Below are 25,944 nucleotides of genomic sequence, written 5' to 3'. Positions count from 1 at the left end.
AGGGATAACGTAGGTTGCGGCGGTGTACGGAGCGGCAGATTAGGGGTTAATTGTGTAATGCAGGGGTCAGTGATAGCGGGGGCGGCAGATTAGGGGTTAATAAGTGTAAGGTTAGGGGTGTTTAGACTCGGGGTTCATGTTAGGGTGTTAGGTGCAGACTTAGGAAGTGTTTCCCCATAGGAAACAATGGGGACGCGTTAGGAGCTGAACGCTGCTTTTTTGCAGGTGTTAGGTTTTTTTTCAGCTCAAAATGCCCCATTGTTTCCTATGGGGGAATCGTGCACGAGCACGTTTTTGAAGCTGGCCGTGTCCGTAAGCACCGCTGGTATTTAGAGTTGCAGTGGCGGTAAATTATGCTCTACGCTCCCTTTTTGGAGCCTAACGCAGCCATTCTGTGAACTCTAAATACCAGCAGTATTTAAAAGGTGCGGGGGAAAAAACACGCGTAGCTAGCGCACCCCTTTGGCCGCAGAACTCTAAATCTAGCCGAAAATGTTGATACGTTGGCATCAAAACATTGCTCCAAAATACTTCATTTGAAGAGACACAATAAAATGTTGGCTACTTGGGGGAGGGAAGGGCTCTTTATCATTAGGTTTTCGGCTAGGTTAGGGGTAGGTTGTCTCTAACTATAGAAACATTCCAAATGTTTGCTCTTTAAAGTGACATTATACAGCTGATATTTTAATCAATGATAAGTTTTTAGACACATTTCACCAGTAAAACAATCTTAGTTTTGAGAAATATCATAAGGATTTTAAAACATTTCTCTCACTGTAGGTGATTCTTGCACTGAGCAAGGGATGCAAGGGATGAAATCTGGAGCTTGCTTAGGCCCACTCTCTCTGCTTTAACCCCTAAATGTGTAGGTGTTCTGTAATATTTTCAGACCGCACATGCGCTCACTGCCACAGTCAGAAAATATTACAGAACACGCCTGCAAAAAACTTGCAAATTACACTAAAGAGCACGCATGCGCTCACTGCCTCAGCCGGCAAATATTACAGAACCGGTAAGTGCACAATTTTGGCACTAGCTGGGGACATCAAAATACCAGTGCCAAAAAAAGGCTTAATACTCACTATTATTGTACGGATTTGTTTGATGAGTAAATGAGTGAACGTTTTGCATTAAAACAGACATAATATAAATTGTTACAAACATTTCCTATCATGAAAGGGAATGTTTGTAACTATTTATATTAGGGTTGCACTGATACCGATACTAGTATCGGTATCGGTACCGATACCAAGTATTTGCATGAGTACTTGTACTTGTGCAAATGCACCAATACTTATACCGATACCTCCACTTCCTACCCATATGCTATCTTGTGGTGTTTTTTCAAACTGCATGTTCCCATTTCATTTTAAGCTGAAGTGCAAACTAAACTAAAAATTGTTTACTACTGTTCTGCCAATACAAATTGCTGTTATTTGTATTATTGTAGGAGAGATCACTGTACCTCGTTCAGACAAACCCCTGAAGTACTGGTTAGTTAATAAACTGAGATTTCCAGCTCTGGCTAAAATGGTCCAAAAATATCTTTCTGCCCCATGCAGTAGTGTGGAAAGTGAAAGACTGTTCAACTTAAGAGTCAAACCTCCTTACTGATAGCAAAAACAGACTTATAGCTGAACATGCAGAGAGGCTTCTGTTCTGTTCCTTAAAAAGAACTTGCCACTAACTTTTGAAAAATTATTCTAATTGCTAAATTGCCTTTTTTACTGCTAGTTCTCATCTTGCACAATGATGTTCAAAACATACTGTACTCTGAGGAACATCCATAGGTTAGCTTATATAATTGCAGGAAGAGTACTCATGGCAAAAATTAAGTTAATTCCAATGAGCACTCATCCTGCAATTATAGGACTAGATTACATTTGATTGGTAAGCTTTATCAATGCTTTGTTCACATTTCCAACTACATAGACTTTAGCATAGCATTGGTAAAACTTACCAGTCAAATGTAATTTAGCCCATAGTGTTGTTCTCCATGATTAAACAGTGCACTGTTCTATTTTTATTACTTTTCTATTTTTTACTGTATTGCACTTTTGGTTGGTTGTGATTTTATATTTGTTATTTGTTGTTGTTAATATATTTTATGGTAATATTTTTATTTATAAACATGTTCTGTGAACTTTATGACAAATAAAACTGTTTTATTATTTCATAATGTCTTTTAAGTTACAGTCCTTCATAATTATAAAGAAGGAATCTTAAATAATTAGTCTGTATTGTGCTTGGTTAACTGTCACATGACATTAAAGTATCAGTAATTGGTATCGGCGAGTATTTGAAAACAAGTATCGGTACTTGTACTCGGTCTTAAAAAAATGGTATTGGTGCAACCCTAATTTATATTATTGTCTGTTTTAATGAAAAACGTTCACTCATTTAATCAAACAAATCCGTACAATAATATTGACTATTAATGCAAGAAATGTATATATATCCACTTGTATAAGGCTAACTCCTATATAGGAATAATATGTAAAGGAGGCGCTCACTATATGGTACAAATTTTTTTTACAAACTGTATAATGATCACAGGAAAACAAAATAAAAAAGGCAATATCCACTGTAAAAAACAGTCTCATAGCATGATGCACCCAACGAGTTGTCACTTCAATGAAGGGATTCTGAATCCCATGAAGACTATAACAACAGAAAAATACAAGAGGCGCCTCATGGGGTTTCCTCCACCAGGTAGCGTGTGATGTTACAGTCACAAGGTAGGCTCCAACAGCTCCAAAGATGAACTCCGACTCCCAGTCTGGAGGAAACCCCATTGTGGTGTCTGCTTGTTGTTTGCAGTTGTTCCCCCTTACCGCTGCTGTGCCTGGTTTGTCTCGCTGGAGGGACCGGTATTCTCCAGTCTACATGTAGTGAAACTCAAGACAAGAAATACAATATATACCTATCAGGATACTCTAAGACCAAACACTGCCTACCTAACAAAACAAATTTGATAAGTTAATTTGTGAATAGATATGTATATAACGCAGATATAGGTGGCGCAAAAATGCTGGTTTGGGGATAAGAAACACGTGAAAGCTGGCGCTATTAATTTAAATAACCTTATTTTCTTCTTTGCGTGATGTGTTGTCTTTCTCTGTAAAAAAATGTGTGTGTGCTTACTTAAAAACTAATTGATATATCTTTAATATGCGTGAACAAAGTTTGCACTTTAGTTAAACCGTATTCATTCAACGAACTAGATAGTGCTCCTTTAACAATAAACTAGAGTTTTCCTCTGTTACCTGATAATGTGTTAAAAGTTATACAAAAACAGCTGTGTGATTACTTAGGAACATTAAACCAATTTTGACATACTTAGTCAATAGGCTAATATCATTCAAAAATTGTGATAGGGATTACAGCACTAATGGTTATTTATAGCTTAAAAAGTTTATATTAAGGAATAAGGACAAATTTGTTTATGATGACCAATATTAACGAAATGATGATTAATCAACCTTCTAAGTAGAGAAAACACTGAAAGTGCAAAAAAATATATATACAGTTTAATATAATACCAATGTAATAATAGACAATTTATAACAGAGCTCTGTTGGAAATTTAAATACTAAATTGGTACGAATACATAATCAATCATAAAAAATCTTAATTGAGGCAAACTGTATAATTGTAAATGTATGCTGCTTCTTTATAAGGCACTGTTTGTGCATGTATGTTAACATTTTTATTTTTTAAATAAAGCTCCTTTGGAAAAAAAAAAAAAAAATCTTAATTGAACTATTAAAAATGCATATGCAATATAGTAAAAAATGTAATGTAATGTAATAAGGTGATCTTCAAGGGGTTAGTGTTAAGTTTTTTAAGGGGGTATTGGGTGGGTTTTAGAGTAGGGTTGGTTGTGTGGGTGGTGGGTTTTAATGTTGGGGGGGGATTTGTAATTTTTTTACAGGTAAAAGAGCTGATTACTTTGGGGCAATGCCCCGCAAAAGGCCATTTTAAGGGCTATTTGTAATTTAGTGTAGGGTAGGGCTTTTTTATTTTGGGGGGGGGCTTTTTTATTTTGTTAGGGGGATTAGATTGGGTGTAATTAGTTTAAAAATCTTGTAATTTGTTTATTATTTTCTGTAATTTAGTGGGGGGGTTTTGTACTTTAGCTAATTTTATTTAATTGTATTTAATTGTATTTAATTTAGGGAATTAATTTAATTATAGTGTAGTGTTAGGTGTAATTGTAACTTAGGTTAGGTTTTATTTTACAGGTACTTTTGTATTTATTTTAGCTAGGTAGTTATTAAATAGTTAATAACTATTTAATAACTATTGTACCTAGTTAAAATAAATACAAAGTTGCCTGTAAAATAAAAATAAACCCTAAGCTAGCTACAATGTAACTATTAGTTATATTGTAGCTAGCTTAGGGTTTATTTTATAGGTAAGTATTTAGTTTTAAATAGGAATAATTTAGTTAATGATAGGAATTTTATTTAGATTTATTGTAATAATATTTAAGTTAGGGGGGTTAGGGTTAGACTTAGGTTTAGGGGTTAATAACTTTAGTATAGTGGCGGCGACGTTGGGGGCAGCAGATTAGGGGTTAATAAATGTAGGTAGGTACCGGCGATATTAGGGACGGCAAATTAGGGGTTAATAATATGTAACTAATCAATCATAAAAAATCTTCATTGAACTATTAAAAATGCATATGCAATATAGTAAAAAATGTAATGTAATAAGGTGATCTTCAAGGGGTTAGTGTTAGGTTTTTTAAGGGGGTATTGGGTGGGTTTTAGAGTAGGGTTGGTTATGTGGGTGGTGGGTTTTAATGTTGGGGGGGGATTTGTAATTTTTTTTACAGGTAAAAGAGCTGATTACTTTGGGGCAATGCCCCGCAAAAGGCCCTTTTAAGGGCTATATGTAATTTAGTGTAGGGTAGGGCTTTTTTTATTTTGGGGGGGCTTTTTTATTTTGTTAGGGGGATTAGATTAGGTGTAATTAGTTTAAAAATCTTGTAATTTGTTTATTATTTTCTGTATATTAGTGTTTTTTTTGTACTTTAGCTAATTTTATTTAATTGTATTTAATTGTATTTAATTTAGGGAATTAATTTAATTATAGTGTAGTGTTAGGTGTAATTGTAACTTAGGTTAGGTTTTATTTTACAGGTACTTTTGTATTTATTTTAGCTAGGTAGTTATTAAATAGTTAATAACTATTTAATAACTATTGTACCTAGTTAAAATAAATACAAACTTGCCTGTGTAAAACTCTTAACTACTGACTTTAAAATGCGGTACCAGTCTTGACAGGAGAGGTTGTACCGCTCACTTTTTGGCACATTCATAATACCGGCGCTATGCAAGTCCCATTGAAAAAATAGGATACGCAATTTACATAAGTGGATTTGCGGTATTTCCAAGTCTGGCCAAAAAAGTGAGCGGTACACCTGTACCTGCAAGACACGTAATACCAGCGGGAGTTAAACAGCAGCGTTAGGACCGGCCAACACTGCTTTTTAAGCTCAACGCAAAACTCGTAATCTAGCCGTATGTTTTTATATCAGAAATAATTCATTCCAGCAACGCAGCATAAACAGGAGCCTGCAGTACTAATAAGGGCCATACTTTCTTTCTATTTTTATTCTTTTTGGCTCACTGTTCTGGTTTCTGCATGAAAGCTGGATACAGTATAATATTTCCTACCACTATGTCTCTGCACACATATTGCTTCTATTTCGCCAACAATACAAAAGCACATACTGTATATTCCATTAAACAACACATCACAACATTAAAAAGAATGTTACTGCCTGCCAATGCAGTATATAAATGTTTCATGTACTTTGGAATCTTTGGAAGAAAAATTGGTTTCCTACCAATCTATGAATGATATACCAGCGTTTTTTGACAACTGGGTGGGGTGGCATTATAAAGTACCCGGGTGGGGGCAGTGAAATATTTTCTTATATTATATCATTCTCTGCTATCCAAAGCACAAATTAATTGCAGAACTTAACATAAATATATTTAATGATAATAAAATCTGAACATTTTTAATTTAAGCAAATTTTAGCTTAATATTGGCTATAATTTTAGCAGGGTCCTATATACATTTACACTTTATCCTACTATCCAAGTAGAAACAGTAATTACAATCACTGAGGTAGTATTACAATAACCTGATCTTTTGCAGCAATTAACATAAAAATTCATCAAGGTTACCAGAAGCCAGATAAGGAAAAACAGATCTTGCAGTGTTTTCCTGAGCCAATTTAGGGCCAGATTACAAGTTATGCGGTATTTAACGCTCCCACTCTAACTCTGGTAAAAGTAAGGTTTTTGTGTGCATCGAGTAGCGCTCGAATTACAATTTGAAAGAAAAAGGTTTCACTCATGCACTAACCCAATGCAGGTAAAAAGTCGAACTTCAAATATCGCAATCGCTTTAACGTTTTCCCCCATAGAAGTCAATGGGAAAAAAATAAGTGGGAAAAAACTCAATATGAAAATATTAATATTTCACATTCCAGTGTTCTTCACATAGCAGAATATGTTCTATTTAGTCATAAATACATATTTCTACATATATCTGATGGTGTTTCGGTACAATATATATCTAGAAAAAAATGTACATACAGCATGAATAAGGGGTGCCAATACAATGCTACTGTCTACACATCTTCCAGTCACAACAATGTCTGCACCAAGGTCTAGTGCTCGGCTAATTGGTCTTGCCCTGTAAGTACAAAGAGATATTTTGTTAACAATCAGATTTTATACATTACATTACACAATAAGCACATTATCCCATCCCACATGTCAGAATTGTTCTTCTTCAGCTGTCCTGAAGGAGCAACAAAATAAACTATGCCCTCTATTGTTTTGACCACTTCACTGCTGACCTTTTACATGCTCATTACTGAATCTGTCTTAAGTCTTTCTACAATTGCATTTAAACATCATTTTTTGTATTTATTTATTTATTTAGTGCCAGATTACGAGTGGAGTGCAAATTAACGCTCCCGCTTGAGCATTAATTGCCTAAAGTAAGATATTTTTGCATTTGTCAGGTTGCGCTCATATTATGAGTTGAAAGTAAACTGTTTTCGCTCTTGCGGTAACCCAATGAAAGCAAAAATCAGAAGTTAGAATATCATGTGCGTGTTCACATATTCCCCCATAGAAGTCAATGTAGATAAAAAGTGTGTGTATGGGGGGGAGGAACACCCCACTCGCGCACAAACCCGAGTTCTCAAGTGCGCTAACCCAACATGAAAATATGAATATTTCATATTCCAATGTTCTTTACATAACAGAATATTTTCTATTTATTCTGAAATACATTATATATATATATATATATATATATATATATACCTAAAGCAAAACAAGGAAAGTGGAACAGTACTCCCAGACCGGACCGGGGACACATCACATGACCCTGAAACACTGCTCAGCTATGGTGCTATAGCACTCTCATAAAGCTGCACTATTTCTAGAGTCACATGCAGTCTTGGCCAAGACCAGCCTGGGAGCAAGTCCCTAGGGAAAATTACTAAACAGATATTACAATACACACAAAATAAATGGCAGCAGTTTTGCAACAATGTTATACATTAACAAAATCACTAGATGGCAGTACTATTGTCTGTTATGTGCACGCTACCTATCTAGATATCTCTTCTACAAAGAATAACATGAGAATGAAGCTAATTTTATAATAGAAATAAATTGGAAACTTTTTAAAAATTGTATTCTCTATCTAAATCATGAAAGAAAAAACATAATTTATGCTTACCTGATAAATTCCTTTCTTCTGTAGTGTGATCAGTCCACGGGTCATCATTACTTCTGGGATATTACTCCTCCCCAACAGGAAGTGCAAGAGGATTCACCCAGCAGAGCTGCATATAGCTCCTCCCCTCTACGTCACTCCCAGTCATTCGACCAAGGACCAACGAGAAAGGAAAAGCCAAGGGTGAAGTGGTGACTGGAGTATAAATTAAAAAATATTTACCTGCCTTAAAAACAGGGCGGGCCGTGGACTGATCACACTACAGAAGAAAGGAATTTATCAGGTAAGCATAAATTATGTTTTCTTCTGTTAAGTGTGATCAGTCCACGGGTCATCATTACTTCTGGGATACCAATACCAAAGCAAAAGTACACGGATGACGGGAGGGATAGGCAGGCTCTTTATATAGAAGGAACCACTGCCTGAAGAACCTTTCTCCCAAAAATAGCCTCCGAAGAAGCAAAAGTGTCAAATTTGTAAAATTTGGAAAAAGTATGAAGCGAAGACCAAGTTGCAGCCTTGCAAATCTGTTCAACAGAGGCCTCATTCTTGAAGGCCCAAGTGGAAGCCACAGCTCTAGTAGAATGAGCTGTAATTCTTTCAGGAGGCTGCTGTCCAGCAGTCTCATAAGCTAAACGAATTATGCTACGAAGCCAAAAAGAAAGAGAGGTAGCGGAAGCTTTTTGACCTCTCCTCTGCCCAGAGTAAATGACAAACAGAGAAGACGTTTGTCGAAATTCCTTAGTTGCCTGTAAGTAAAATTTTAGAGCACGGACTACATCCAGGTTGTGCAGTAGACGTTCCTTCTTTGAAGAAGGATTTGGGCATAAAGAAGGAACAACAATCTCTTGATTGATATTCCTGTTAGTAACTACCTTAGGTAAGAACCCAGGTTTAGTACGCAGGACTACCTTATCCGAATGAAAAATCAAATAAGGAGAATCACAATGTAAGGCTGATAATTCAGAGACTCTTCGAGCCGAGGAAATAGCCATTAAAAATAGAACTTTCCAAGATAACAACTTTATATCAATGGAATGAAGGGGTTCAAACCGAACGCCCTGTAAAACATTAAGAACAAGGTTTAAACTCCATGGTGGAGCAACAGTTTTAAACACAGGCTTAATTCTGGCCAAAGCCTGACAAAAAGCCTGGACGTCAGGAACTTCTGACAGACGTTTGTGTAACAGAATGGACAGAGCTGAGATCTGTCCCTTTAATGAACTAGCAGATAAACCCTTTTCTAAACCTTCTTGTAGAAAAGACAATATCCTAGGAATCCTAACCTTACTCCAAGAGTAACCTTTGGATTCACACCAATATAGGTATTTACGCCATATCTTATGGTAAATCTTTCTGGTAACAGGTTTCCTAGCCTGTATTAAGGTATCAATAACTGACTCAGAAAATCCACGTCTTGATAAAATCAAGCGTTCAATTTCCAAGCAGTCAGCTTCAGAGAAGTTAGATTTTGATGTTTGAAGGGACCCTGTATCAGAAGGTCCTGTTTCAGAGGTAGAGACCAAGGTGGACAGGATGACATGTCCACCAGGTCTGCATACCAAGTCCTGCGTGGCCACGCAGGTGCTATTAGAATCACTGATGCTCTCTCTTGTTTGATTCTGGCAATCAATCGAGGAAGCAACGGGAAGGGTGGAAACACGTAAGCCATCCTTAAGTCCCAAGGTGCTGTCAGAGCATCTATCAGGACTGCTCCTGGATACCTGGATCTGGACCCGTAACGAGGAAGCTTGGCGTTCTGTCGAGACGCCATGAGATCTATCTCTGGTTTGCCCCAACGTCGAAGTATTTGGGCAAAGACCTCCGGATGAAGTTCCCACTCCCCCGGATGAAAAGTCTGACGACTTAAGAAATCCGCCTCCCAGTTCTCCACTCCCGGGATGTGGATTGCTGACAGGTGGCAAGAGTGAGACTCTGCCCAGCAAATTATCTTTGATACTTCCATCATAGCTAGGGAGCTTCTTGTCCCTCCCTGATGGTTGATGTAAGCTACAGTCGTGATGTTGTCCGACTGAAACCTGATGAACCCCCGAGTTGTCAACTGGGGCCAAGCCAGGAGGGCATTGAGAACTGCTCTCAATTCCAGAATGTTTATTGGCAGGAGACTCTCCTCCTGACTCCATTGTCCCTGAGCCTTCGGAGAATTCCAGACGGCACCCCAACCTAGAAGGCTGGCGTCTGTTGTTACAATTGTCCAGTCTGGTCTGCTGAATGGCATCCCCCTGGACAGATGTGGCCGAGAAAGCCACCATAGAAGAGAATTTCTGGTCTCTTGATCCAGATTCAGAGAAGGGGATAAGTCTGAGTAATCCCCATTCCACTGACTTAGCATGCACAGTTGCAGTGGTCTGAGGTGTAAGCGTGCAAAGGGTACTATGTCCATTGCCGCTACCATTAAGCCGATTACCTCCATGCATTGAGCCACTGACGGGTGTTGAATGGAATGAAGGGTGCGGCAAGCACTTTGAAGTCTTGTTAGCCTGTCCTCTGTCAGGTAAATCTTCATTTCTACAGAATCTATAAGAGTCCCCAGGAAGGGAACTCTTGTGAGTGGAACGAGTGAACTTTTCTTTTCGTTCACCTTCCATCCATGTGACCTTAGAAATGCCAGCACTAACTCTGTATGAGACTTGGCAGTTTGAAAGCTTGAAGCTTGTATCAGAATGTCGTCTAGGTATGGAGCTACCGAGATTCCCTGCGGTCTTAGTACCGCCAGAAGAGCACCCAGAACCTTTGTGAAGATTCTTGGAGCTGTAGCCAATCCGAATGGAAGAGCCACAAACTGGTAATGCCTGTCTAGGAAGGCAAACCTTAGGTACCGATAATGATCTTTGTGAATCGGTATGTGAAGGTAAGCATCTTTTAAATCTACAGTGGTCATGTATTGACCCTCTTGGATCATAGGTAAAATTGTCCGAATAGTCTCCATCTTGAACGATGGAACTCTTAGGAATTTGTTTAGGATCTTTAAGTCCAGGATTGGTCTGAAAGTTCCCTCTTTTTTGGGAACCACAAACAGATTTGAGTAAAACCCCTGTCCCTGTTCCGATCGTGGAACTGGATGGATTACTCCCATTAACAAGAGCTCTTGTACGCAGCGTAGAAACGCCTCTTTCTTTGTCTGGATTGTTGACAATCTTGACAGATGAAATCTCTCTCTTGGAGGAGAGTATTTGAAGTCCAGAAGGTATCCCTGAGATATTATCTCTAGCGCCCAGGGATCCTGAACATCTCTTGCCCAAGCCTGGGCGAAGAGAGAAAGTCTGCCCCCCACTAGATCCGATCCCGGATCGGGGGCCCTCAATTCATGCTGTTTTAGGGGCAGCAGCAGGTTTCTTAGTCTGCTTGCCCTTGTTCCAGGACTGGTTAGGTTTCCAGCCTTGTCTGTAGCGAGCAACAGCTCCTTCCTGTTTTGGTGCAGAGGAAGTTGATGCTGCTCCTGCTTTGAAATTACGAAAGGAACGAAAATTAGACTGTCTAGTCTTGGCTTTGGCTTTGTCCTGAGGCAGGGCATGGCCTTTACCTCCTGTAATGTCAGCGATAATCTCTTTCAACCCGGGCCCGAATAAGGTCTGCCCCTTGAAAGGTATATTAAGCAATTTAGACTTAGAAGTAACATCAGCTGACCAGGATTTTAGCCACAGCGCCCTGCGTGCCTGAATGGCGAATCCTGAATTCTTCGCCGTAAGTTTAGTAAGATGTACTACGGCCTCCGAAATGAATGAATTAGCTAGTTTAAGGACTCTAAGCCTGTCCGTAATGTCGTCCAGAGTAGCTGAACCAATGTTCTCTTCCAGAGACTCAATCCAGAATGCCGCTGCAGCCGTGATCGGCGCAATGCATGCAAGGGGTTGCAATATAAAACCTTGTTGAACAAACATTTTCTTAAGGTAACCCTCTAACTTTTTATCCATTGGATCTGAAAAAGCACAGCTATCCTCCACCGGGATAGTGGTACGCTTAGCTAAGGTAGAAACTGCTCCCTCCACCTTAGGGACCGTTTGCCATAAGTCCCTTGTGGTGGCGTCTATTGGAAACATTTTTCTAAATATCGGAGGGGGTGAGAACGGCACACCGGGTCTATCCCACTCCTTAGTAACAATTTCAGTAAGTCTCTTAGGTATAGGAAAAACCTCAGTACTCGTCGGTACCGCAAAATATTTATCCAACCTACACATTTTCTCTGGTATTGCAACTGTGTTACAATCATTCAGAGCCGCTAACACCTCCCCTAGTAATACACGGAGGTTTTCCAGTTTAAATTTAAAATTTGAAATATCTGAATCCAGTCTGTTTGGATCAGAACCGTCACCCACAGAATGAAGTTCTCCGTCCTCATGTTCTGCCACCTGTGACGCAGTGTCTGACATGGCCCTAATATTATCAGCGCACTCTGTTCTCACCCCAGAGTGATCACGCTTACCTCTTAGTTCTGGTAATTTAGCCAAAACCTCAGTCATAACAGTAGCCATATCCTGTAATGTGATTTGTAATGGCCGCCCAGATGTACTCGGCGCTACAATATCACGCACCTCCCTCTGAGCGGGAGATGTAGGTACTGACACGTGAGGCGAGTTAGTCGGCATAACTCTCCCCTCGTTGTTTGGTGAAATTTGTTCAATTTGTACAGATTGACTTTTATTTAAAGTAGCATCAATACAGTTAGTACATAAATTTCTATTGGGCTCCACTTTGGCATTGCAACAAATGACACAGGTATCATCCTCTGAATCAGACATGTTTAACACACTAGCAAATAAACTTGCAACTTGTAAATACAATTCAATTAGAATAATATTAAAATGTACTGTGCCTTTAAGAAGCACAGAAGATCTATGACAGTTGAAAATTAATAAATTGAAACAGTTATAGCCTCAATCCTTGTAAACAACACAACTTTAGCAAAGGTTTAATCCCATTAGCAAAGATAACAAATTCTGAAAGCAAGAAACAAATTACAGAATAAACGTTTTTTATCTCAGTCAAACTATAATTCTCACAGCTCTGCTGAGAGAAATTACCTCCCTCAAAATAAGTTTGAAGACCCCTGAGCTCTGTAGAGATGAACCGGATCATGCAGGGAATACAATGAGTTGCTGACTGAAATATTTGATGCATAGAAAAAGCGCCAAAAAACGGCCCCTCCCCCTCACACACAGCAGTGAGGGAGAACAGAAACTGTCAGAAAAACAGATTAAGCAACTGCCAAGTGGAAAAATAGTGCCCAAACATTTATTCACAGAGTACCTCAGCAAATGAAAACGATTTTACATTCCAGCAAAAGCGTTAAACATAATCTCTAGTTATTAAACAGCTTTATGTATTTCTTACAGTGTAATTCTAGTGAAGTACCATTCCCCAGAATACTGAAGTGTAAAGTATACATACATGACATTATATCGGTATGGCAGGATTTTCTCATCAATTCAATTGTCAGAAAATAAAAACTGCTACATACCTCTATGCAGATTCATCTGCCCGCTGTCCCCTGATCTGAAGTTTACCTCACTCCTCAGATGGCCGAGAACAGCAATATGATCTTAACTACTCCGGCTAAAATCATAGCAAAACTCTGGTAGATTCTTCTTCAAACTCTGCCAGAGAGGTAATAACACACTCCAGTGCTATTTTAAAATAACAAACTTTTGATTGAAGATATAAAACTAAGTATAATCACCATAGTCCTCTCACACATCCTATCTAGTCGTTGGGTGCAAGAGAATGACTGGGAGTGACGTAGAGGGGAGGAGCTATATGCAGCTCTGCTGGGTGAATCCTCTTGCACTTCCTGTTGGGGAGGAGTAATATCCCAGAAGTAATGATGACCCGTGGACTGATCACACTTAACAGAAGAAATGTTGGGCTTTTAAAGAAAACTATATGAACACATCAGACCTATTTCATGTAATAAATTCCATCTCCTGCACCTTGTCTAAACAAGGCTTTTGGCCTAGTATAAGAACATTCCCTGTAGCCTTTGATTAAAGTATAATAGTCTACACACTAGTGAACTGGGCACACAATTGGAAGAACCAGTATCTACACTATTTCCACATTTATCCCCCCACAAACAGTGTGCACAACAAAATGACAATTGCTGCAGCATACTTTCCTCTCTCTCTCATCTCTCCATGTGAGGAAGAGGGTAGGAAACATAAAAATGTGGGGATATAGTAAAAGAGAAAGAAGAAGCCTGTCCAAGCATAAGAACCACAAGGCATCCACAGTAATATCAGGCTGATGTATATGTAAAAGTTTGTTAAAATCCTATGGTATATTCTGTCTGCAGTATAAAACCCCAGCTCCCATGACCCAACTGATAAGTAGCAGCCAAACATTAAGCTAAATCTATGCACTTTGGTAGAGGTTTCTTAATTTGGATTGTTATAAGCTTTTTAGTGCATCTAAATATTTCCCACCATGTTCCATCTAAAGAGACGTCCCAAGCAGTCTGTGATAGTGACACGGTTCCCCTAACCTGCACTCCAGACAAACAATTTTTTTAAAGGTGAAAGGCTGGCGAGGGTACAGCACTCTACATGGTGAGGTATTCAGAAGAAGATGCCATTGGAAGTATTTGAGCTACCAGGTAAACTATCCATCTCTCACATACCCCAGCTCTTCATGACCCCTAAGCTTCCTATTAAACAAAAAGCAAAAAATATATGTTGTGTCTCCTGTGTTTCTATCCAGGGGAACTTAGAAGAACATCCATTAATTCTGCAATGTGGGAGATGGGAGTCATGGCGGGTTTGGCATTGAAATGTTGAAGTAATCCTACTTGTTGATGTCTGTGATGTTTATTTAGCAAACGCAGTTTCTAGAGTATAGAAGTCAAGTATCACCAATGCCTTGTAATCACCATTAAAATGTCAATCTTTTATACACTGCAGTGAAACTACCCTAAAATAATCCACTAGTTTGGGCAGCTATGATGGCCTTACCAGGTAATGTTATGAATTTTTGCCTGTGAGCTGAACAAAATACACTGTTTTGTAATGAAGCTTAATGTATCTGCCACTTGAAGAAGACCACCCAAGTCTATGCAGATATAATACATTCTTGAGTAAATCTGACATGGATTATAGAAAAATGTATAACCAATGTAAAAATGCAACTATGAGGTCTAATGCAACATTTAATATCAGTGTCTCTCTGCAATTGTCCAGGATTTAATCATTTTCTTGGGGGGGGGGGGGAGAATCTATCATTACACATATTAGGGGCATTAATATTCACTAATAAAATAATAAAATTGAGTGCTTAAACCCCCCCCCAAAAAAACACACACTAATAGAGATTTTTACCTTCTGAGCATGTATTATGAATTTGAACGACATGGGGATTAGGGATGGGCGAAGGTTTCTCAACATTCGAAAAATGAAACAAATTTTAACACATTCGTTTGTTTCGAATTTTGTACAACATTCTAAAATTTGCTGAATGTAATAGTATTTCTAATGCTTTCTCTAAATGTAATATTCTATTTGAATTTTCTAATAATTCAATTAGAATTAAGCAATATTCGAATAATTAGAATTTATATATTTGTGATAGGATTTCTAACTCTTTTTTAACCCCTTAATGACAAGCACTGTACCCTGTACAATGCTGGTCGTTAAGCCCTTAAGGACCAGCATCGTACCCTGTACAACGCTGCAGTCCTGGGCTTCTCTGTGCAGAAATGGGCACTGCAGAAATAGGGTTGCCGAGTTACCGATGCAGAGAGGGCCACTCTGTGGCCCTCTCTGCATCAGACAGTGGTGGTGCCGATCGTTGGTGGGTCAAGGAGGGAGGCGGGTGAGCGGCCCATCGCTGGAGGAGGCGGGAGGTGGGTGGGAGAGGCGGGATACACTATGGAAAAAAAAGTGTGGAGCCGCAGTGAGTGGGAAGGAGGGAGGGGGGAGGAGGGGGAAGCAGGGAGAGGGGCTTGATATTGTGGAAAGTGGGGTAGATCTGGGAGGAGGTATGGTAATGAGGGGGGGGCAGCTAAACTACAGAATTTTTTTTTAAAATGCATACATACTGTACATTTTGTTTTAAATAAATAAAAAAAAATTAGATAAAAAAAATAAGATGGCAGCTAATAGGTAGAGGGGGGATCCTACACTGCAGAAATTTCTTTTTATATATATATATATATATATATATATATATATATATATATATATATATATATATATATATATATATATATATATATATATATATATATATATATATATATATATTCCTTTTATTTCAGTACTGGCAGACTTTCTGCCAGTACTTAAGATGGGGGTGACAATTGTGGGGTGGGGGAGGGAAGAGAGCTATTTTAGAGGGATTGGGGGATCAGGGGGTGGGATGTGTCAGGTGGGAGGGTAACCTATACACTAAAGCTAAAATTAAAACTACAAGCTACCTAATTAACCCCTTCACTGCTGGACATAATACAAGTGTGGTGCGCAGCTGCATTTAGCGGCCTTCTAATTACCAAAAAGCAATGCCAAAGCCATATATGTCTGCTATTTCTGAACAAAGGGGATCCCAGAGAAGCATTTACAACCACTTGTGCAATGATTTCACAAGCTGTTTGTAAATAATTTCAGTGAGAAACTTAAAATTGTGAAAAAGTTAACGATTTTTTTTATTTGATCGCATTTGGCGGTGAAATTGTGGCATGAAATATACCAAAATGGACTTAGATCTATACTTTCGGTTGCCTACTAAAAAATATATAGTTTTGATAGGTAAATATAAAAAGGCTCTATTTCTGTTTAAATGTAGTGATGGCAAAAATGCTAAAAATGCTCTGGTCTTTTGGGGAAGTTTTTGTCTGAAATGCCCGGTCCTTAAGGGGTTAAATGTAATATTCTAATTATGCAATATTCGAAATAGAAACATTCAAATTCATATATTTGTATCTATTATGTATCAATTTACTAAATTCCCTGTCACATGAACTATTGAACTTCTGAATTTATTCAATCGAATGTAACATTAGAAATTTGGAATGTGGATATTCAATCTAATTATAAACATTCAAATTAGAAAGTGACATTCCAAAATTGTAAATAGCATTCGATTATAGAATTTTTAAGAATATTATGTACAATAAAATTTGTTCTAAAATTCGAATTAGAATGTAAACACATTCGCCCATCCCTAATGGGGATACTGTTGGTAAACTTTTAGAGGCTTTGAAGAAGAAATGCATTTCTGAAGGAAATGGCTGTGTAGATTTGGGGTCTTTGTCAGTTGTACAGGATTTTCAAGACATATATTTGACAGCAAAGTGTATACAAAAATACAATCAAGTACATTTCTGCAGTAACTTTAATATAACATATAACAGATGCAGCCCTGTCTGCTAACTGAAACAGAACAATATAAAACATTTCATTGTTACTTCTGTGATGTTGTACTAACCCAAGGTAAACATTCATGCTGTGAATATTCTCTGGAAATGGCTTTCCACTCTCCATGTCTCTGATACCGGATTCTTTAAGGGCTTCTTTCTGAGAAGAAACATAAGATAATGGAAATAATGAGTTTTTTTAATAGAAGAAATATGAAAATATAGTTTTAACGTTACATTGTTAAAGGGGCAGTAAACAGTGTGTAATTACAAGACATTTCTGTTATGCTGCTATCAAATGACATATCAGCCAAGTCTAAACTTTCAAAACAAATTAATATTCTTTTTAACTGCAATTGGTTTTCAATTGCCAAACTCAACCCACTGTTTGCCTTCTTTGGAGTTGGCAGACAACAAGGATAGCCACGGTCATAATGTTAGTATAAAATGCATTGTATTGCAGTAGTTATTACTTAATGCCAATTAAGGAAAGATGTGTAGCAGGGTTGGCTTGAGAAGCCAGCAAGATGCATTTCAATTTCTGAGAAATAAACAATTCTCAATTTTAAGAGTTAAATTAAATAAAAAGGGGCCAAAATAAATAATGAACATATATCTGTTTCTTATTTTGCAGAAGACTCACTGCACGTCAGCTTTCTGCATAGAAAGGCTGCATAAGGTATCACTTTTGTAAGGGTTTGCACAGTGACCATGAGAATTAAATAAATTATAGGTATACTAATTGGTTTATCCCACGGGCAGAGTAATGATTATTGAACACTTGAACGGGCTCTACTGCTTTCTTTCAACAGATTCAATCCACCCAAAGTTCTGAAAACAACACATGTTGCTTAATGTCATCTTACATTAGGCATTTGATAGTGGACCAGTTGTTTTGTAATATAATACAATTATTTTGCTTTTCTTTTTTTTCTCACAAGGTTGATTGATGTATTAGTTTTGAGGAAAGCACTATAAATAAATTGTTTTGTAAGTTATGTATTAATTAAAGGGACATGAAACCCAATTTTGTTCTTTCATGATTTAGAAAGAGCATGCAATTTGAATCAACTTTCCAATTTACTTCTATTATCTAATTTGCTTCATTGTCTTGATATACTTTGTTCAAAAGCATATCTAGATAGGCCCAGTAGCTGCTGATTGGAGGCTGCACAAAGATGCCTTGTGTGATTGGCTCACCCATGTGCATTGTTATTTCTTCAACAAAGGATATCTAAAGAATGACACAAATTAGATAATAGAAGTAAATTGGAATGTTGCTTAAAATTTTCTTTTCTATATGAATCTTGAAAGAAACATTTTGGGTTTCATATCCCTTTAAGCTTCATTACAAAAATGTGTATTTTTTTCAGCTCACATACATAAATAAAGTAGTGTTGATTACGACAGACAATTGATTCTCAGTAGCTCTACATGGCAGTGCTCTGGACTTATCATTAACTCAGCGTCTTTGCTTACAAACTAGCAGGTTAAAGAGTTTATTTGGATAGATGTTTCCTTTCATATTTGAGCAGACAACATTTAATACTATGTAGTATATTGTGCAACCAACCCTGGCTGATAAAGAGTTAATTATCAGTATTTAATGATGGATTTGTCAGTAGGAACAGTAAGCAATGATCAAGTTGTGCCATAGTGATGCCCACATAGCAGATCAAGTGATGTACAATTGCAGGCAGCTAGTCGCTGTTTTTCACTTTTTTTTGGCCACCAAAGAGCCCAAAGTGTATTCTACACAGCAGAGGAGGTAAGAGGGTTTTCAAGGAATGTGTCCCTGAGCTATAAAAAATGCTGACTTCACTTTTAAAATATTTTTTTTATGCAGATATTTTGTAATGCAGTATTATTTCTATAAGTGTTTTGGCTTGTGCGTGTATAAATATTTTTTCTATATGTGTGTGCTTGTGTTTATATGTGTATATGTGTGTATAAGTGTGTATGCACACGTGTATGTGTGAGTGTGTGTATGTATGTATGTGTGAGTGTGTGTATGTATGTATGTATGTATGTATGTATGTATGTGTAAGTGTGTGTATGTATGTGCATGTATATGTGTGTGTATGTATACAGCTATACGCCTATCTGTCTGTCATCTCTCAGTATATGGCTCTCTGCGTGTCATGACCTCTGTATGCAGCTAAACATCTGTCATGTCCTTGGTATACAGCTATCTGCCTAGTTATTTGTTGTGTTTTCAATAAGGACAAATTTAAAAAAAAAAAATCTTTGTTTTCGTCTGCAGAATTTGTGTGTGTGTGTGGGTAAGAGTGTTTGTGTGTGTGTGATTGTGTCTCAGAGTGTCATTATATGTTAGAGTGTCTTTGAGTGTCCGTGTGAGTGTAAGAGTAGGGTGTGCGTATGTGTGTGTATAAGAGTGTGTATGTGTGTGTGATAGAGGGAGTGTTTATGCGGGAGTGTGTGTGAGTGTGAGAATGTGTATGTGTGTGAGAGAGTGAGTGTGAGTGTATCTGTGTAAGAGAAGAGTGTGTGAGTGACTGTGTGTGTGTGTGAGAGTTTATATGTGAGAGCTGGAGTGTTTTTGCGGGTGTGTGTGTATATGTATGTGAGAGAGTGTGCATGTGTGTTCGGGTTTGGCCTACCCTAAAGGTGTCAACCCTTCACTACATACTTATGTAATAACAAACAAATCTTCAACAGTTATCCAATATGTATTTGGTCTCAAAGACACGTCATCACTGTATTAAATTACACAGACGAGCGTGGGACCTAATTTTAGAAAGAATAGCATCAGTGTACACAAGCCACAGTACTTGTTAACTCCATATGTACACACCAGCTGAAACAGGCTTGTCCATCCTAAAGACAAGGGGCCCCAATTACAATGCATTTTATCTAATTCTCCATTTCTACAGACTACAATATGTGTCTGCACCAAGAAAAACTGGAAGAAATGTGAAATGGCAAAATAACACAGATGAATAAATCAACACAATCCCAGTCAGTTATGCAAGCCAAAACAGCTAACTAAAAATGTATTTGATTTTTTTAATTAATAAATACTTTGTATATGTTATCCCAAGAGAAGTATTTCTAAAAAATATTCACTAGGTTTCTAAGGAAAAATGTTCCATTTTGGCCCCTCAAAAAGTTTGGACACCCACATGCGATATTTAAACAAAGTACCTTCTCTGTGTTCCTTTAAAAGCAAAAACAGTCTGGCATTCCCTCTCAACACTACTTAGCACGATACTAGAAGAGGAGATAGAGCTCAACATATCACAGGCTTTGTTACACATAGGCAACGAAAAATATAACAAACATATTAACACTTTCATTAGAATAATGTGTACAATCACTGGGACAGCTATAGCTTACCATTGGAAAATGGGGGTGCTATCATGAATGGAAATAAGGGATAAGATAAATAACACATTTAGAATGTATGAATCTGCCTCATGGATCATGAATAACAGGGAGTGATTTGAGAAAATCTGGTTCTATTGGATCATAAATAACACACCTACCACCTAGCACATACAGAGCAAAAGCATTAGTTTATAGCTTTGGGAACCAAATGGTACTCAGGGATATTAATTACAATGGAATCAAGTGGGAGTAATCAATTGGTTTATGTGAAGCAATTATTAAGTTTTCATAAAATTAAAGGCAAGAGATTGTTAAATAAAGGATATGTGTTGATGATGGGTTTGTTCTATTTTTCTTTTCTCCGATTTTTTTCTTATTTTGTCTTTATATACACGGGCAGCAACTGTTGTATTAGAATGATGTTGTAATGTCAACCATCCCCCATCCGGGGGCCCACTGCCTTATATCTTTTGTACTTTTTCTTTTTTTGTCTTTTTTTCTGTAATGCCTTATTTATTTTGGCATATATGTTATGAAAATGCCAATAAAATTATTTAAACATAAAAGCAAAAACAGATCTGGTACTTGAATTTAAAATGAATTTTACACATTATTAGTATGGAAAATAAAAAGTTAGGGTTAGATTACAAGTTGAGCGATAATTTATTGAGCGCCTGTTTGCGGGCATGTGATAAATAACCAACCATTACAAGTGGCTGGTAATTGCTCGCAGTAGCAATTAGCGCTTATAAAATTAACCAGAGATTCAATCTCTGGTTAAATTTATAAATGTGACCCAAATGCCCCAAAATACGGTGGTGTGTATTTTATTAAAATAACTGCACCATTCAGTTTCTGGGGGCTAAAGTTGGCGCTAGTGGGGTGTTAGAAAAATAACGGCACTGAAAAGTGCCTTTACATTGCGGTCTATGGGAACTGTGTGCTCCCAGTAAATATATATGTATATGCTTATTTACATATATATTTACAATTTGCTGCCATCGCTGCGCGACTTATCCCCTTTGCTGCTCTAGTTCTCATGCCGTGTCTGATGGCATGAGAACGAAGCTCCCATTGAAGCCCATGGAAGTGCGCTCTATTGAGCGCATAGCTACCTAGCAATGAGAACGTGAGGTCACTTCAAATACCAGTGCACAATTGCATGTGCTGGTATTACGAGTCGAGAGCAAATATCATGCACGTGAAAGCGCAATTTTGCGCTCCACTTGAAATCTTGCCCACTATGTTTTTTGGTAAAAATTAGCACTGAAAATTGCGGTTGTTCCACTCTCTCCATTATATGTAAGTATGGAAAAAATCATAAAAAAATCATCTATTTCAAGCTCATTTCCATCTCCCACCTAGCTGGCCACAACAAAGGAGAACAGGAATACTGATTCCCATCAGGTTTTTCAATGGATCTATCTCTTGACAGACAATTTTTGCAATAAAGGACTTAATTACTGATATATGTTATGCATGTATAATAATGACTTTAATGCATTTAAAGGTGTATAAAATATATATTTGAAATGTACAGTAGTGAATATAAGCAACCAACTCAAAGCAGGCACAGGATGCAAATGCACTTACAAATCATTCTGGCAGTAATAAAGTCTAATGGAAATATTTTGTGTACTGCACAATTTCCTCTAATTGTATTTAAAATGCCATTTTTCCATAAAACCCCAAAAACTAATTTACTTGTAGTACAAAAATGCTTTCTAAACAAATGTAATTGGAAAGATATGAGACGATTTACCTGTTTCATTAAATCATCACCAGTAATAACGGCTATTTTCAGGTCAAGGTCGGCCTTCTTCACTACGTCCTGTAATGCAGCTGCGCAGGCAAGAGGGTTTGTTCCCCCAGCATTGCTGATAACACGTATACCTAAAGTACAGCAAGAAATACAAATTTCAACAGAAAATGCATGTCTAGTATAATGCTGCCGTTGCAGAGTCAAAACATTCACCAACTCATAATCATCCTAAACCTAGTGTTTGCTCCAAATGAACCCTATGAAACATACACCCTATAGACACTAACATTAAAGCTAACAATTACTCTGTTTCTTGTTCCTTCAGCATTTTGTGCAATCACTTAAACCAGACTCTTCTAATATAGGGCTAGATTACGAGTTGTGTCAACTGTTGAGCACAAGCAAAGAGGGGTTTATTACAGTCCTTTGCGCACGTCAGAAGTAGGCACGCAATATGAGTTGAAAGTAAACGCGTTCGCTTGAGTGCAATGAATTTAACGCACACTGAGATAGCGCAACTCCAGATTTCTGGTCAACTGTTAAATGAGACTAAATTTAACAGTACAGTTACAGTCATATATAACCTAAAAATGATTTAATAAAAAAATTGCATTAAAAAGAGATAAAGGGGTCAATTTACTAATGCGCGAGCGGACATGATACGATGTCCGCATTTATCATTGCACCAGCCGTTCTTGTGAACTGCTTCATAAGGCTCGCCAGAAACACGGGGCATCAAGCTCCGTACGGAGCTTGATAAATTGACCCCAAAGGCTCAGATATGAGGTCTCAGGTGTTAGAAGAAAAAGCACAGCAAAGGACTTTAACATAGAGATAGATGCATATACATGTCTATATATATATATATACATACACATACAGTATCCCACAAAAGTGAGTACACATTTTTGTAAATATGTTATTATATCTTTTCATGTGACAACACTGAAGAAATGACACTTTGCTACAATGTAGTGAGTGCACAACCTGTATAACAGTGTAAATTTTCTGTCCCCTCAAAATAACTCAACACACAGCCATTAATGTCTAAACCGTTGGCAACAAAAGTGAGTACACAAATTTGTTTATGGGATGGTGGGAACTCGGCACATTATATAGTGCAGATAATCCCTTCAAAGAGAACATACAATTATATATGAGATATATTGATGATCTCATATTTATAGTCAGTGGAGATTTTACATTTGAAACTTTCTTGCATTATATCAATGATAATGAGCTTGGTTTGGAAATTCACGGGTAGCATGCATTCTACTGATGCCCAATATTTGGATTTGAAACTAAGTGGTTGTGCTCATAGTAGTTCTATTATTACAGACACGCACAGGAAACCTACCGCGGGCAACACAATTTTGCATGCCAACTCGTGTCACCCCAAACATCTTATAAAGGCTATTCCAAAGTCAATTTCTGCGACTCTGTAGGAATGCCTCAAATGATTTCCTTTTTGAGAAACAAGCTGAAAATCTCAAGAAAAGACTCCAGGCCAGGGGTTAGGATTTGGGATCATTGGAGAGAAGTTTAAAAGAAGTTAGGGAAGAATCTGTAACTAATGTTAAACAAAAGTCAAGAAAGGGAATTGATACTTTTTGACAATCAATTGTGTTCTCAACAGAATATTCCTTACAATATACTGAGGTTTGCAATATTTTAAAACGCAACTTGTTCTTTTTGAAAGGTGATGAGGTATTATCTCCATTGATAGAAAGAATTACATTTGTACAGAGAAAGGCACCTACTTTTGGAAATAAGTTAGCACCAAGCTTAGTGGTCAGTAACACAAATAAGAAGAAGTCAAATTGGTTAAATTGAAAAGGAACCTTTCAATGTTTGACATACAACTGTGGGTCTTGTTAAGTTATTTCCAGAGGAGATTCGTTTAATAGTACTTCAACAGGACTGAGCTATAGAGTAAACCACTATGCCAATTGTTCTTCCACGTTTGTGGTTTACTTATTGGAGTGCAAATTTTGTGGGGCCCAATACGTTGGTCAGACCTCTCGTACATTGAGAACCAGAGTAGGAGAACATAGGAGAGACATAAAGAATTATGTAAAGACCTTGAGTGTGGCCAATCATTTCAATGGGCTACATTTTACAAATGTCCCCAACTTTGGTATTAAGGTAATTGACCATGTATTGTTGCTGCCTAGAGGTGGCAATAAGAGCAAGATCCTCACAAAAAAGGAATTGTATTGGATTTTCACATTAAATACCAAAGAACCGTATGGTTTGAACAAAGAGTGGGACATAAGCTTTTTCATAGAATAATTCCACATGGCTTATGGCATAGTACATTTAGACATATTTAAACAAAAAACTTATTTGTACAAGTCACAGGTTCTATTTTAACTTTTAGTGTCATTGGTAGCACCTGTTTGGGCTTTTATGGTAGTTTTACAAGATTATGCCACATGCTGTCTTGGCCGAATTATTCAGCCCTATTGAATCGATTCTATGTTTAATTTTAAGTTTATTTATACTCTTCACAGTGCTCAATGCCTATTTATTCATAAGATTAACACGTAAAATTATTCATTATTATTACCTTTATTTCCCCTCCTGGCCACATATGGGATACTTAGTGTAACTGATATATGGTTATACACTCACACTCCAAAAAGAGTAGCAGCAAACAATTGTGTTTATTGGGTACAACACAGCATTAACAGCAACGTTTCGGTATTGCTACCTTATTCATGCTAAACATCATACTGCAATGATTCTATTTAAACCTAAACACCACTAGGTGGCGCTGCAGGTTCAACTTCCTATTAACTCTTTACATCAAAAATATTTTATACATCAAAAAACATTAAAAAACTCTATAATATATTAATTATAATTAAATTACAAAAACAAATATTTATAGAATCATGTTATTTTCTCAAATACAGATTAATTTATGAAAAAATACAAAATTAATTCATAAAAAATTATTATAGAAAGACAGACATATCCAGATCTTTATTTAACCCATTTGGTTCCATAGTGCCTAATTTCCAAATCCAGAAACTTTCTCTCTGTTTAAGGAGAAGTTCTCTATTCCCTAACCTTCTTGGTATTTCTATTTTCTCAATAATTTGAAAGCGCAATTGCCCAATTGAATGGCCCATTTCTACAAAATGTTGTGCTACTGGCGCTTTAAAATTCTTAATTCGAATAGAGCTTTTATGTTCAATTATCCTATCTTTGATAGTTCTGGTCGTCTCTCCGACGTAGCCACGCCCACAGGGGCATTTAATTAAATAAACCACATAACTGGTTAAGCAAGTATGAAAGCCATTAATTTTAAACTTTTTTCCCGTAGTTGGATGCACAAATGTGGGCCCTTTAATCATGTTGTTACAACAAGAGCATCCCAAACAGGGATAACTCCCTTCATTCTTACTTTTAATGAATTTTTGTGTTGACTTAATATTTGTCCCTATATCTGCTCTAACTAATTGTTGTTTCAAATTAAAACTCTGTTTATACGCTGGCATGGGTAAGTTCTTAAATTCTTTAATTTGGGGGTTACATTCAGAGAGTATAGACCAATGTTTTCTCAGGATATATTGGATTTGGTTAGACTGGGAATTAAATTCAGATACAAATATGAGGCGATCCTCTTTATTATTTTCCTTCTGTTTAGTTTTAAGTAAACCTTCTCTAGGAACAGAAAGTGCATGATTAA

The 25,944-nt window shown here is 37.2% G+C and overlaps 1 protein-coding gene across 1 annotated transcript in view; it reads right to left on the bottom strand.

Annotated features, from left to right (window-relative positions):
• Positions 1-25,944, bottom strand: part of LOC128650086 (uncharacterized) — a 373,885-nt gene that overhangs the window by 304,056 nt on the left and 43,885 nt on the right. Inside the window, exons 5-7 of the mRNA XM_053703762.1 lie at positions 22,248-22,378; positions 17,209-17,297; positions 6,618-6,717 (exon numbers count right to left, since the gene is read on the bottom strand). Of these exons, the coding sequence (XP_053559737.1) occupies positions 6,618-6,717; positions 17,209-17,297; positions 22,248-22,378 (320 nt within the window). The remainder of the gene's footprint in view (positions 1-6,617; positions 6,718-17,208; positions 17,298-22,247; positions 22,379-25,944) is intronic.

This window comes from Bombina bombina, chromosome 2 (assembly GCF_027579735.1).
Source record: "Bombina bombina isolate aBomBom1 chromosome 2, aBomBom1.pri, whole genome shotgun sequence".
NCBI classification, from domain to species: Eukaryota; Metazoa; Chordata; class Amphibia; order Anura; family Bombinatoridae; genus Bombina; species Bombina bombina.
This window is presented reverse-complemented; position numbering and strand designations above follow the sequence as displayed.